The sequence below is a fragment of the Enoplosus armatus genome, chromosome 11 (assembly GCF_043641665.1).
Source record: "Enoplosus armatus isolate fEnoArm2 chromosome 11, fEnoArm2.hap1, whole genome shotgun sequence".
Taxonomy (NCBI): Eukaryota; Metazoa; Chordata; class Actinopteri; order Centrarchiformes; family Enoplosidae; genus Enoplosus; species Enoplosus armatus.
In genome coordinates this window covers 10,912,292-10,927,687 of record NC_092190.1, presented here as the reverse complement: position 1 = coordinate 10,927,687, position 15,396 = coordinate 10,912,292, and the positions used below count along the sequence as shown (strand labels likewise).

General features: G+C 42.0%; 1 protein-coding gene across 1 annotated transcript; it reads left to right on the top strand.

Annotated features, from left to right (window-relative positions):
- The first annotated feature begins 816 nt into the window (after positions 1-816).
- On the top strand, positions 817-13,686 carry LOC139292643 (vang-like protein 1). Its single transcript, XM_070915005.1, has 8 exons — positions 817-887; positions 1,962-2,133; positions 7,622-8,050; positions 8,680-8,855; positions 9,569-9,702; positions 11,419-11,551; positions 12,458-12,692; positions 13,426-13,686. The coding sequence occupies exons 1-8, from the start codon at positions 817-819 to the stop codon at positions 13,684-13,686; spliced, it is 1,611 nt and encodes a 536-aa protein (XP_070771106.1).
- The last annotated feature ends 1,710 nt before the right edge of the window (positions 13,687-15,396 follow it).

Genomic DNA, 15,396 nt, shown 5'->3' with positions numbered 1-15,396 from the left:
AAATTTGAAACACCTTTCCTATCATATCTTCTAGTAGTGCTAGTTGAAACTGGTCCTTTTCTCTGAAGCAGTAAGTCTGTAGGATTCACAACAAAACATTTTTTTATTTAACCAGGAAGTCTCCTGAGATGCATTATTTATTTTACAGACCCAAATTGGCTACAAATGACATAGTCACATAAAAACACACACACACATAATTGATTTAAGAGGCATAAAGTAGAGAGCTTTACTATTTAAAACGGTTACATTCTTCATGAAACATGCCTGGTTTTAAGGCACTGTTTCCAAATAAAGTTGGTCTCGTAAATTATTCCAGGCGCAGGGTGACTACAAAATGCTGTTTTGCCAAGTTCAGAAAGGCCTATGAAAATAATCCATCCATTATCCATCTCATAGCTGTCATAGACAGGAAAAAGCATTTTACAGAGGTAGACAGGAATAAACCTGCCTGGTCCATACATTAATGATAGATAATCTCATGTATGGCCTCATGTAAAATACATTGACTGATAAGAGTCAGCAGAAGCCTGTAAAGAAATATATTGCCTGGTAGCCCAGCTGGTATATCGAATGGATTATTTGTTAGATGTTACTAGCAAGTTATGATGCAAGCCTCTATCTCTTCATTTCTCAGGTCAATGTGGCTACTAAAGCGGCTCTCTGGAGTAGTTGTCGGTCATCGTGGATTCCTGAGGCCCGTCTCTATAGCAACCCATTCCTCCTCCTGAGTACTGCTGCCAACTTACCCTCTCTGCCACACGACTAATCTCTCCTCATCCCCCTGACCAATCGCCGGCTCTGAACTGCGTTGGGATGGACACTGAGTCGACCCACTCGGGCTACTCCTATCACTCCAGCCGCTCCGGGAGATCAAACCGACATGGGTATGTTTCCTGTCTGTCCGCCTTTCCATCCGTCTGTCTGCTTCTCTGCTGTATCTTTCTATCTCTTCCCTTCCCATGTCTGCAAAATCACATGCTGCATCTCTCACAGCACCCTTTGCTATGGTATTTCATGTAATGCCCTCAGTGCACATTGACTTTGTTGTGTTAGCTCTTCAGTTTGAGCAAGCCACATGTTGGTTGTAGCCAAATAAATCACATGAGAGACTAAGAGGGAAACAGAGAGATAACAAGCTAGAGACTGAGACAGACAGAGCTTGTGGATTAGGGTCGTCACAGCTGAGTGGCTCTAACCTATTTCAGTGGTTTACTCTGTCTATTCTGCAAGTGAGAGGATCATTTGATTCCTGTCAAGTCGATTCCTCACTCCTGTGTTTGCCTGCATGTACCTTCCTTTCCACCATTTTTTCCATGTAGGGCTGCAACTAACAATTATTTTCATTATTGAATAAACTACTATTGTAACTATTTTTTGATTTTGCTTATAGAGTGTCAGAAAATAATACAAATTGCCAATCACAAGTTCCCCAGAGTCCATGGTGACATCTTCATATGTCTTGATTTGTCAGACAAATCAGTCCATTACCCAAAGATATTGCTATCATAAAAGACAAAGAAAAGAGAGCTGGAACCAGGAAACTTCTTGCTTGAAATAAGATTTGAATGATAAAAAGATTGTCAAAATGGTCGCAGATTAATTTTCTGTCAATCGACTGATCGACTTATTGTTTCAGCTCTGGTCTTGTGTGTGTATTTGTGTTTGAGCTGGATGATTTGCTTGTTCGCAGGAGTTTAGACCTGAAATGATCGGTCGATTCACATGAGTAATGAACTAAGTAAACTGAATTTTTGGGGGCTTGTGGACTGAATACATCAACTTGGGCTCTGGCAAGTTGTGAAGACATTTGAACAATTTTCTGACATTTTATAAACATAAAATAATGAATCAATAATGAGAATATGAGTACATTAGTATGTTCTTGATCCTACGTTTATGTGCCTATATTCCTCTTGAACCATTCTTCATGTTATTATTGTGTGTCTGTTCAACTCCAGGGATCGAAGCCGTGAGCGGCACAAGGCCAGCAGCAGCAAAGACAGCAGTCGCTCTGAGAGGTCTGTCGTCATCAACCCCCCTGACACGCCCTCCCAGGACTCCCCCGTTCACAATGGAGAGCCGCTGCCAGGAGAACCCATACCAGCAGAAGATCATGGAGATGAGGCTCAGGTATTTTACATTGTGTTTATTGGAGTAACACAAAACTGTCCACACACCAAAGTGGGATGTCTGAACTGTGAAGGTTGATTTATTCCTTTAGAGTGAATCAGTAGGACCAGTAATCCATCTATGAACTCTGCACCATGACCTTATAAACTCATCCTCACACAGCTGGCTGCCCATTGGCACAACGCCTGACACACAATAACAATGGTGACAAGGGATCAAATAGGTCAGAGGATTAGCATCCCTCTCATAGGCCTGGACGGATTTGTACGGACAATGCTGTGTTACAGTATGTGTGTGTGTGCATGTGTGATACTGGGTATAACTGTCATCCCTGATAGCTTTGAGTAGAACAAATTGGTTCCAGTCATTCCATAAAGCTGATTTTGCTGAGCTCTGCAAGCAAAATAGTTTTTTTAAGTAGATGCAGGGAAACAAAATGCTGTGATGATGCAGCTGAAAGACTGAGTGGAACTAAGGTTAACTTATTGAACTAAATCAACGCCGCAGGGATTAAAGATGCTTTCAAACATCATCATTATTCTAAGAAGTTGTTTTGAGAGAGTTAGGTGAGAAGATTGATTACGCTCTCATCTTGCAGCTGGTTAGCTTAGCTTTGCACAAAGACTGGAAACAAGGAGAAACAGCTAGCCTGGCTCTGTCCAAAGGCAAAAGAAATTCATATATCAGCACCTCCAAATCTCACTAATTAACACGTTATATCTTGTTTGTTTAATCTGTACAAAAAAGTGTAAAAACAAGTTGTAGTTTTACGGGGTGTTATGTGCCAGACTGTGTCTTTGCCGGGAGCTGTGAAGTCTTGTTGACACTGTGAGTTTGCCAGGCATAACTCCCCCTAGCAACTTGTTGTTTTTACATTTCGGTGTTTGTGCGTATTAAACAAACAAGATTTAAAACGTGCTAATTAGTGAGCTTTAGAGGTGCTGGTAGGCGTTTTTTTAAGCTTTCGACAGAGCCAGGTTGCCGGCCTTTATGCTAAACTAACTGTCTCCAGCCTAATATTCAACGAACAGATATGCGAGTGGCATCGATCTTGTCATCTAACTCTTAGCAATTGCAATAAAAGTTAAAAGTTAAGGAAAGCTGAGTGAGAAGCAAAAAGAGTTATAGATTGTTCTTCAGAGAGAGCTCTGCCTTGGGCTGCCTTCACAGGCTCTCTGACCTAGTTGAAATCTATAGTAAAAAGAGAGCATTTAGTCATTGTGTATGTACTGTTGGTTTGTGTGTAAGAGAGAATGTGTGTGTGTGTGTGTGTGCGTATGTGAAGTACAAGCTGCCTGTAATTATGGTTTGAGAGTATAGAGTATTATTTAAAGTGATTAGGATGTGAACAAGTCTTCAGCCAGACTTTCTGACAATTTCTGAGCGGTCTGACCTATTTCACCGTCTCTGCTCAGCATCCCCTTCTGGCTGGGCAGCCACATTCCTCCATGTCATGTGATTGTCAGCTTGTAGCTTACATCCATTGTCCGCAGTGTAAGGTAATCTCCCATTGTATTGCATTAGCCCTCCAGACAAATGTGTCCAAATGGCACAGCAGCAGCAGCACCATCATTACCACCACCACCACCACCACCAAAGTCCAACCCAGCCGGTGCTTTTTTGGAGCCGCTCTGTTAGATGGCAGAGCTGCTGTAACACTAAGAGACATTCTCTCAGACTGAGATGAGCTTTAGCATCCAGCCAAACGCCACTTTGAGGAAAGCTGATATGAATAATCCTCCATGTTTACACGCATGCCTATGACATAAGGATACGGTCTTGGACAACAGCTCCTCTGTGTGTGTGTGTGTGTGTGTGTGTGTGTGTGTGTGTGTGAGTGAGTCATAGAGAGAGCGCCAAGTCTGTTACTGAGACTGTCCATGCTGCTTTGTGAGACTTAGACGCCGTGACTTTTGTGCCAGAAGGCAGCAGCTTCAATTCACAATGTTAGCTCTAGCAACACCAGAGCGTATGTGGAGAAGCACGTACTGTACTCTCGTTTTGGCATCTCACACGTTGCTTCTTTGCCCTTTGCATTGAATAGATGGACACACCTATACTCATAGCTGCTACGCACCTAAATAAAATAACCACCACAATAAAAGATAGATTGTAGGAAACCTGCAAAACATTTCAAAAGAATGCCATTTCTTATTGTCCCGTCGCTCAAATCATTTCAACACATACACAGTGACACTAATCTGCTCACCAGCACAAACACACCACATGTGTAAATGTCATTTTAACCTCCACCCAGGCCAGTGGGGCTTAACCGTTGTGTTTTGCAGTTGGCAGAGTGTTTGGTGTGTGTGTGTGTGTGTGTGTGTGTGTGTGTGTGTGTGTGTGTGTGTGTGTGTGTGTGTGTGTGTGTGTGTGCATGCGTGAGTCTCTGTGAATGGTGCTAATCAGTATGTTGTTCTGTTGTTGTGCTTTGTGACGGTGGAACAGGCCTAACCATAATCCATATTCACCCTCTGCCAGACGAAAAGACTGCCAAGCAAGCAGCAGGCATGTTGCACTCTCTCTCTCTCTCTCTCTCTCTCTCTCTCTCTCTCTCTCTCTCTCTCCTCTGTAACCCTTCTCTGTTTCATTCTCTTTCAGTTACTTACTCTTTCTCCTCGCTTCACTGTATATAGAGATCAAGCCTGATTAGTGTAGCATTAATCTTTGGGATTAATCCACTGAGATTTAATGGCTGGTTTTAACAGTGTATTAGCTCGGTAAGTGATACACTGTTTTCTCTCACTTAATGAGACGTTAGCATGAAAGCTTGTCTGTATAAAAGGCTTGGCGGAGATATTGTTAAGGAGAATAAAAGGTTCAGATTGAGAATGCTGATTGGAGGCTGATTTTGAAGATCCATTAGGGTGCTTGTTTACCTGAACTGTCTAAAATCTCAGTTTGAATTTCACAGCATTTGACTTGTCATTGCAGGAAAAACACAGGTGTTACTAACATTAAGATAAAATAAGATAAGATAATCCTTCATTAATCCCTCAGCAGGGAAATTTGCATTGTTCCAGCAGCATACAGGATAGTGCAATAGAGAGAGTAGAAAAACAAGATATAATAAATAAACACTGTTATTAAAAAAAGCTACTAAAACAACTGTAATTTACAAATGTAAAAATTGAAAGAAAGAAAGAAATGAAGGTAAAGTGTTTACAAAGGCTCTGCTCTATTCAAGTGTCCCAGTAAGCCATGACAGTGTGACAGTGAGCCAGAATGCACAATACCAGGACCCTGAAACTGAAGCATCATTCAATTAATCATTTTTCCTACTGTAACACGTCATAATGACTTCCTTGAAAAAGACGTATTGCCTGTAGTTCAGCCTACTACACCAATTCAACTAAATTTGAACTATGCATACTCTAAAAGACAGCATCCATGCACAAGTAACAACTGTGCAAACTGTAATGCTGTCAGAAGCTTTAAAACAATAAGTGGACCTTACGGGAAGATTTTTTAGTCAACTGCTGTTTCCACGATTAACAATGAACTGTCAAGCTTATTATTTGTGTATTCCCACTTGTTCTTCTCTTTCACTGAAGTGTGGCAGGATACTGATTGTTCACGGACCCTGTTCCAAAGGTTGGGACTCTGTTAAAAGACTTGGCATAAGAAAGAAAAGGAGGGAGAGAGATGTGAGAGGAATAGAAATGAGATCGGATACTAAATGGAGTTGACACTGCACTTACATAGCTGACCTCTGGCCTCACACATTAGTCTGGCAGACAGACACCCCGAATTAAATGCTGCTTCTGCATCCCCCCACCTCCTTTTTTTCTTTACTCATCTACATCTATCTCACACCTTAACCACTGCCGCCCTCCCTCTCCTCCTCTCATGCTCATTCATCTTCTGGCTGCTGTTGGCATCCACTCCTCCAGCATGGCTGAGTTAATTAGCTGCGAGCAGTAATGGAGGGCAGAATTCATATTTATTTACCACGTTCATGCTGCATTTTCCGGATTGGAAATATGCAAACGCAATGTTGATTTCATATTTCACATTTTCACAAATGGCAGCAGGGTTTACTTCATCTGCGAAAGTTATATTAACTTCTTAAAAAGTCTGTTGTGACACAGTTTACGGTGGGATACACACTCTCTAGACAGGTGAGAATGAACTTCTGTCTGGTTTCCCCGACATCACCAGGCCCATATGGCTTTAGTTTGGGGCTTAACAAACAAAATGTGCTTAGGTGTATGTGTGTGAAGCCATGAAGGCTTATCTGTTCACATTGTCATTGTTCTAGCCCTTGTCTCTGTGTGTGTGCAGCTGCTGCTCCTGTGATTGGTTGTAGTTGGAGAGATATACAATGCAGTGGCACTCTGGGGGACAATGAATGGCTAATTACTTGAATTAATGACAGGCACACAAAAAAATAAATGCCTCTTTAGAGCAGACTCGTCATTAATTTATGTTCCCCATGTCTCTTTGTTGGAAAGATTTATTCTTAAAATGACCCTGCTGGCGAGGAAGAAAAAAAATGACTCTAATTTGCAATGATGGGCCCGGAAAGCTTTTGTTGTTGTGATTCAGTGTGTGTGCTTGTGTGTGTGTACCTATGTACATATGTCAGTGTGCATCCTCCTGCCGACGTGAACGTTACTGCACTCCCCAACCTGTCATCCCATATTACATCAATGGGACTTTGAAAAGGCCTGTCATAATGAGGCAAAACTCCAAGAAAATCAAAGCGATTGCTCGTGCAAAGAAGGAAGTAAAATAGGATAATAGCAGCATTGTTGCCTGTCAGATTCAGGTTTATATTTATCAGTTGATTTACCAGTTTCTCATGAATTTTGTGTCTGTTTTGCCATTTTAAAATTACAAAAAAACCTTACCCTTAGTGGTATCTAGCATTGAAGATAGTTTTGATTTTCTTTGCCCAGGTTATAAGATATCTATTTTGTCCTCTACCCCAAAACAATAGAGGTGAACAGAATTTCGTTTGTGGTGCCCATTTTCAGTGGATCAAATAACTATGTATAATGTGAATTAAATCTGTGCCCCTCAGCTCTACGGAGCATTTTACCATCTTTCAGCTCATTGTTTTGGTTTTCCAGCACATTCTGCTGTCCAGATGCAGCAGGCAGCTGTTTTCAGCTAAAAAGCTCTGATAAACCCACTGTACCCGAGCTGCCCAGCACCAAACACCAGACTGACAAAGACATAGTGGAGCATTAGTATCTAGACTTACATTCATATGAATTCAGATGTTGCATCGTGTCTGCTGGATTTGTAAATAGGAAGCTGTTTTGTTTACTTAATAAGGTGATGATATATCAGTGTCGATTGTACAGCTTGTTCTGCTGCCTCCAACTGACCAAAAACATCAATTAATGCAGCTTTTTTTTTTTTTTAAAGAAACTATTGTGTGATACGGGTGGGCCAACCCTTTAAGTGCCAACATAGACAGTCCAACATATTTAAAAATACATCCATGGCTGGTAACATACCCTTCCTTCACCTCCTTCAGGATGATAACTGGGGGGAAACCACCACCGCAGTGACAGGCACCTCAGAGCTCAGTATTTCCCAGGAGGAGGTGGTCGGACTGGGGAAGGGAATACAGGACCGGACCCAAAGCTTCCGCCGCTATCTTCCCCTGGCCGTGGGCTCGTGTGTGGGGCTGCTGGTGCTGGCCACGCCCCTGGTCTTCTTGCTTCTTCCGGCTGTCATGTGGCCGGACAGACTGCAGGCTTGTGGCGCAGCCTGCGAGGGCCTCTTCCTCTCCATCGCCTTTAAGCTCCTCATCCTCCTGGTGGCCATTTGGGCCTTGTTTCTCCGACCGGGCCGTGCCAGCCTGCCCAGAGTGTGTGTGTACCGTGCCTTTCTCACCACGCTAACACTGCTGCTCACCATGTCTTATTGGCTCTTCTATGGTGTCCGGATCCTTGATGCTCAGGTGGGTTTGAAAGTGTGCTACAGTGAGAGCATTCAAAGTATTTTATTTATAGATTGAAGAAAAATAAATAACAGAATATTTGTTTTACTTTGCTGTCATTCATGGTTGAAAAACATAGTTTATTCAAAATTTAAGAGGACAGTAATGAGCCTGCGGCATCAAGACTGTGTTTTTCTTAAACATTCTCTGCAGCCATGTTTTTTTTTTTGCCCTAACAAATGACTTCTCCTCGTCCTTTAAAAAAAGTATTTTATTCTGACTTTTATTCATACAGACTTAATTTGTACAGTGTGCACATAAACATGGATTTATTATGGTTTTAGATAGCTCTTGGATTGTTTTTAAGGTGCCGTTTTAGGATTTCTAGGATGCAATCTTTTGTATTTTTTCTTATTAGCAATTTTATTCATGGTTTTATATTGTATTTTGTTTAATTCTGATTTTGTTTCATGTTATCTGTACGTTGTTTGTATGTAACTTCTGTCTATCCTGCCCAAGACTTGAAAACAAGATTTTTAATCTCAGCGACACTTTCCTGCTCAAATATAGGTTAAATAAAATGAAAGAAGAGGTTTTCACCCAACAGCAGTGAATGTTTTCATTAAACCTGTGATGTGATGTGTAAGCAGGATGAGGATTACCATGGTATCGTCCAGTTCGCCGTGTCCCTCGTGGACTCCCAGCTGTTTGTCCACTACCTGGCCGTGGTGCTGCTGGAGCTTCGTCACTTCCAGCCCTGCTACAGCGTGTGCGTCATGCGCTCCACTGACGGAGAGACGCGGCACTACAACATCGGACAGCTCAGGTATGCTCAGCTCTCCTTTATGTGCTTTACATTCACTTCCCTATGGACAAATATGACTGAAGAAGATACTATAAATATTAGCACATGTGAATATGACCTTTCTGTACAGTACACATGGAGACACACACACACACACTGGCACTTGGTCACAGTCATTACACTCTATCACGTTGAAGTACGTGTGTAATTGGAGGCTCATGTCCACAGGGAAGACTGGCTCAGGCAGTAATTGAGTTACTCATCAGCCTCCTCGTCTAGTTTGCTCAAGGCGAGCTATTCTAGGAGTTCAGGGGGAGGGATGAGAAAGCGCTGGACACAGGCGCTCGTCTTACGGTTGTCTTACTTTGTTTCTGTTCCGATCGAGTGTGTGACTACGACAGGACAAGGAGAGAACAGTGGTAATTAGATAAGGTTTGTGCGACAAGGCTGAAAACTCAATGGATTTATAGTTTATAGTCTTCTTATTGGCGTGATTAAGAATTAAAAATTAAAAATAAGGCAGGATGGTAAACAGGAAGCTAAGACCTGTACAAGAGGCAGAAACACACTAACTATACATGTTGTATTAATAACTTCCAATAACTTAAAGGGGAACTGCATTCAAGGGCATTATTGTGCCAGTGTCTTATATACTGCAAGTCAACCATAATGTAAATTGTATTCCTGCTGTCTCTGAGTTGTCTCCCTCCATCTCTCTCTCTCATCTCACACAGCATTCAGAGGGCTGCTCTGACCATTTTGGAGTATTACTACAGAGATTTTCCACTCCATAACCCAGCACTTCTCTCTGCCTCAAAGCACCGGGCTGCCAAACACCTGGCCGGGTTAAAGGTCTACAACGTAGACGGTTAGTCGCCTCATCTGTCCCAATAATTACCTCCTATATTCTGTAACATTTCTGTTGTTGTCTCCTTTGTTGCTACTTTTCGCTTCCTGGTTGTAGCAGGTTGTCCGCTCCTGCTGCTTCCTTGTTGTGATGTTTTCTTTTCCATCTCCATCTCTTCCGTAAGCAGCTTTTAAAAACAAACTGAGAACATACCTTTTGGACAGTAAGTACAGATGAAAGTCCTCAACATCACTCTGCACAGCACTTTATCACAGGAAGCCGCTAATTTCACGGTTCAGTTCACTCCATTTTTAGTGCACTCTGAAACCTCCGTCCCTGACATAATGTATATACTGCATCTGCGGCAAGCATCCTACTACGCACACACTTGGACACACACACATGCTCTTGATATATTGCCTCCCTGCTCCCACATACACCACATATTGCACTCTTTCTAAAGATTCACTCGCCACCCATCAGTGCCCCATTAGCTGCACAACACTGTAGATTTGATGATCTATGGCAGGGATGCACTATGGGATATGGTGTCCTCATAACACCTCCGCACCTCCCATCCACCCCACCCCCTTCCCTATCAAAGTGCAGCGGGAAAGGCCTCTAGGGGGCCGTGGATTTTCAAGCCTTAAATAATTCATCAGAGTAACGCTCATTCCTCACATACTCCCACATCTCTCCTTCCACCGGCTCCGCCTGTCTCCAGCTCGGCTCGCTCTCGTTTTCTTTTTTTCCCCCCTTCTTTATTTAATTTTTTTTCTCGCTTCAACCCCCACTCACCCTCCACACCCTCTCTTTCTCTCTCTTTCAAAGTCATTCACAGGCGCTTCTCATAGCATGAATATGTAGGCCAAGAAGTTAAACAAGCTGGTGTTTACCCATATTTTCGGTGGAAAATATTTACAATGCTCCCTGTGCAAATTATCTGACGGTCTTTCCACAGTATTCACTAGGGTGGTTTTTCATCCATGTTTTATTACTACATTCAATCTCTCTCTCTCTCTCTCTCTCTCTCTCTCTCTCTCTTTCTCACCTGCACACACTCATAAACACACATATGCAGATCAGATTATTAATGATTTATATCTTTACCTGACCTGCAGCGTTTACTCCCTATAACCTCCCCCAAACTGTACTGATCTTCATGAATATGAACCAGATCTGACTTGCCCACAATAGAACCCCAGGAACTCTAATATACTGGCATACAAGCTCCATTAGCTTTATGGGTTTGTCACACAAACCAGTAAATTCACAGATCAGAAAAGAACTATGGCCTTTGAAGTGTAAAACGATGAATATTTAATCCACACCCTAATAAAAAGGTTTCTGCATCTGACTGTCTGTGGAGAAACGTGGATGCTTCCAGTGGAAATTGCCTCTTTTCTCAGCGCTATAATTAACGTTCTGTGTGACTGAGACACATGATCCGGCAGGATGCCCCAGATAAGTAACAAAGATTAACATACTCTCTTTCAAGTCTTTCTCAGAAGTCAGTGGAGTATAAAATGGACATAATACTGACCAAGGAGGTTGATTCACTGTTGTTTTACACCTCCTGTGATGTGTGTCTGACCTTTCCTGTCCATGATTCAGATTGAGATACAGCCCATTAATCAGAGTCTGGTGGGGTCAGGCGCTGCAACCTCCAGCTCAAACTGATATAACCAATTTGCCTCTGTCCTCTCTTTTTTGGTGCAGCCCCGGGGAGCACAGCAGGAGTGCAGCCTGGTAATGGGAATCAGTCACGGGCCATGGTTACAGCTGCCGCCAAACGCAAAGACACCGCCCACAACGAGCTGTACTACGAAGAGGCCGACTACGAGAGAAGAGTCCGTAAACGTAGAGCCAGGTGAGTCACTCAAACAAATGACAGCATGTCGGGGGGGCAGCTTACACCTCGGTGTTTCGCCTCCTTAAAGTTTAAAGTCCATTTTATGACTACTGTCATAAAACAGTAGTCAGGTGCCCATACATATGGACAATGAAACAGATTTTCTTGCTGTAATCATTCCTGCTGTTCATACTGGACATTAAAAGATCCCTTCCTAATGTGCTGTCTATGTAAGAGATGGGGGACAAAGTCCACAGTTCTTGTTTTCTGCAAAAATGTATTCAAACGTATTCAAACAATCTTTTTCGTAACTATAGATCTTTTAATTTGTCTCAATGTCTTTTTTAATTACAGCAAGCAAAACCTGTTTCAATGTGTATATGGGCACCTGACAATCATCACTATCTCATGCACACACAAAATGAAATCAGTTTAATAAACAGGGAAATATTGTGAGCTGCCTATTTTAATTTTAAGTAGATTCTTCTCCTGTCAGATTAGTCTATAAAAAAAAATTTTTTTCCCCTCATGGTTCAGGGCAAAAGTACTGTACTGTACAGCCACATTTTTGATCAAACCTGCAGTCTCTCTCCCTATATTTATGACTTTTATTCATGCCCAACTACATGGATGAAAATATAAATATCCAGCAAAAGAGTCCCAACTTAACGTCCTTGTCATTCTGTGCTTGTGCGCTGTCAGACAAGTGAGAAGCAAGGTGAGCATCCATCAGACTCATGATTCCTTCAATAGCAATATTACTTTTGATGGAGTGATTGAGAGAAAAGGACAGTTGCACTGGTTCATGTTCAGTGTTGCTTAATGATCGGTATGGATTAAATACAAGCATAGAGAGCTAACCGTAAGCTAAATGCTGTGTGTGTGTGTGTGTGTGTGTGTGTGTGTGTGTTCCTTCTTTGTCAGGCTGGTGGTGGCTGTGGAGGAGGCCTTCACACATGTCCGGCGGATGAAGAAAGAGGATGAGCGCGCCACTCCATCCGACATCATGGATGTGCGTGAAGCAGCTCTGGCTATATTTCCCTCCATGGCCCGTGCCCTGCAGAAGTACCTCCGCACCACCAGGAGGCAGCACTGCCACAGCATGGAGAGCATCCAGAAGCACCTCGCTTTCTGCCTCATCAATAACATGAGCCCTAAGGTGAGCTTGGCTTTGAACCTCGAAAATAAGAATCTAATAAGAATAGATGTGTTGATAATATTTCAAGCCACAGAAGTCGATGTTTACAGGACTTAAAAGGATAATTCCAGTTCATTACAACTTTGGTCTAATTTATTTTAATAGTTCTGGCCATCATGTCTGTCAGTTATGATAACATTGTACTCACAAACATGAGTGTTTTAATGATCAAACAGGTTGTATACAAGCCAAGACTTGAGCCTGATTATCCAGACCTCTATTAAATTGGGATTGTGGCACTCCAAAAACATACAAAAAAGTCTCAATAATATGGCATCTGTTTATTTCTTTGAACTCCTTTTTATTTAAACTGAGGACATATTTTTTTGTGTGTTTTTGGAGTCCTGATATCACAGTTAATATGGCATGAAGAGCACACAAAAGGCTTGGATCTGCAGCAATTCTGGCTTTCAACACGTTTCAACCTTGGCACTCTTCCTCAGGCAGCATCAGGCAACTTGTGTTTCTTGCCTTGTTTTTAGTGATGCTGCCAAATCCCCTGATTTCAACTATTTACATAGTGGTGTGATATTGTTTTTGCAATAAAGAATGGTGGCTAACTATGCAAATAAGAGCCACTCAGGTTGTAATAAACTGGAAGAAGGTTTCAAATAGATTTCTCAGGATTGTGCCGTTAAAAAGAATATTTTCTTGGTGAACATTATCGTGTCATTGGTTGTTTCTGTGCGTGCAGGCCTTCCTTGAAGCCTACCTGGCCCCTGGTCCGACCCTGCAGTACGGCCCTGAGCGCTGGATGGCTGACCAGTGGACTTTGGTCAGCGAGGCTTCTGTCACCGGCGGCATAAAGGAAGGGACAGAGTTCCTACTGCGGTGTCTTGACTTTAGCTTAGCTGTCACCATCAAGAGCATCCCTTACATCCGACTGACTGAGGAGTACATCGACCCCAAGTCTAACAAGTTTATACTGCTGCTCCAATCAGAAACCTCCGTTTAACAGTGACACGGAGGACCAGTGCTGCTCCTCTGGACTTACAGGACTGTTACAGTTATCCAACTGAATTTTTCAAAAAAAAAAACTTTTTGTACTGTTTTTTTATTTTTACTTATGTTTATGTAATTTTCTCACATAGAGTTATCTTTGTGTCCTTGTCTTCGTCCCGGGCGACATGAAAGAAAACGAGAGGGAATATGCACAGTTCAGGTATTCCTCTATGCACTGCAGATGACCCTCACAAGTTTTCGTCTTCCTTTATTCGCATGTGCCAGTGTGTGCCTGCGTGGGAGAGTTCATGATTTTAAGGAGGAGTGTGTGTGTGTGTGTGTGTGTGTGTGTGTGTGTTTTGAGTGTAGTGTATACCCGGGATCTGTCTCAACCTGTCTCTTCTTTCTCCTTAGCGTTGCTATAGTGACCAGGACATTTGATATAACCCTGACCCTTTTCACCAAAACTGCTCTTTTTTCAGTCTTAGCAATGAGTATTGAACTGTCCTGTATTACAGATGTATGTACAGTATTTATATGTGAATATACTTTATCCCTCCAGACTTTTTTATATCGAAATATGTGCATTGCTTGAAGGATTTTTTTAACCTTGTCAAAGATTTTTTTTTACCTTGTCTGTCTGCGCTGTATTTGTGGAAAACAACTGGACTGTAAATAGATGAAGACATGTTTTGTAAATGTCAGACAAATCACTGGAGTCTCTTGGACTGAATGCCAACCACAGTACAGCTGAATATAAATGGTCTAGGCAATAGATTGTGAACAAACATGTGTGACTGCTGATTATGTTTGTACAGTTAAGTGTGTGCAGTGTACACAGAACTTTTTGTAGGCTAGCAGAGAGACTAAATGTTTGGACGGCTATGAGGTTCATGTGCTTTATATAATGTTAAAACTGTTGCCTTTGTGCTGTTTAATTCAAAAACATATGCCCCTGATTTTCATCTTAATTCATCATGAAGGGTGTGTATTATTACAGCACATTACTGCATAATGTAAATCCTGTCAGCCAAGTGAAATACACTCAGCAATGTGTATAAGGCAATGCAGAATAAAGGAATATTTATTTCAGCTATTTAAAAAAGATTAAGGACATTCTCTCCACATCCCTCTCCAAAATTAATAGTCACTCATCTCATGCTGGCAAGTGTTTAAACAAGTGTTTAAGATTAATAATTCAGTGTAAATTAGCTCAACCCAGTGTCAGTATTTCTGCTGTCAGTATTTTGTCTCAGTGTCACACTACTGCCACCTACCTGCAGCTGTGGGAACAGGAACGTTGTCCCGAGCATCAATCAAACTGTTAGTGAATATTTGATCTGTATTTTTAAAAACCCCTCTGTATTTATGAGGCCTGTTATGTTGTAAATGTATATTTACACGAGTGTTTACTGTGGTCACAGACTGTGTAGTTTTGTTTAGGCTTTTAGGGTGTTGATGGTTGTAAATAGTTCTGAACTACACATGTGCCTCAGCTATACATATTTAGGGTGTGCTCGGCATACATGTGCAGTTTTCAAGCGTGTCTGTGTGTGTGTGTGTATGTGTGTGTGTGTGTGTGTGTGAGGGAGTATGAGCGAGAGAGGAAAAGGGAAACAAAGGGAACATGATGAAGAAAAGAGATCGCTTTCCCAAATGTCATGCAGTCCTGAGTTGTCCCTGTCTTCTTTTATACAACAGAACATGTAAAATCACAGCAGCT

Excerpts from the sequence above, each read along its gene's own strand:
- LOC139292643 (XM_070915005.1), top strand. The coding sequence starts at position 817 with ATGGACACTGAGTCGACCCACTCGGGCTACTCCTATCACTCCAGCCGC. Across the intron at positions 2,134-7,621 it reads ATCATGGAGATGAGGCTCAG|GATGATAACTGGGGGGAAAC; the intron begins GTATTTTACATT and ends CACCTCCTTCAG. Across the intron at positions 9,703-11,418 it reads AAAGGTCTACAACGTAGACG|GAGTGCAGCCTGGTAATGGG; the intron begins GTTAGTCGCCTC and ends GGAGCACAGCAG.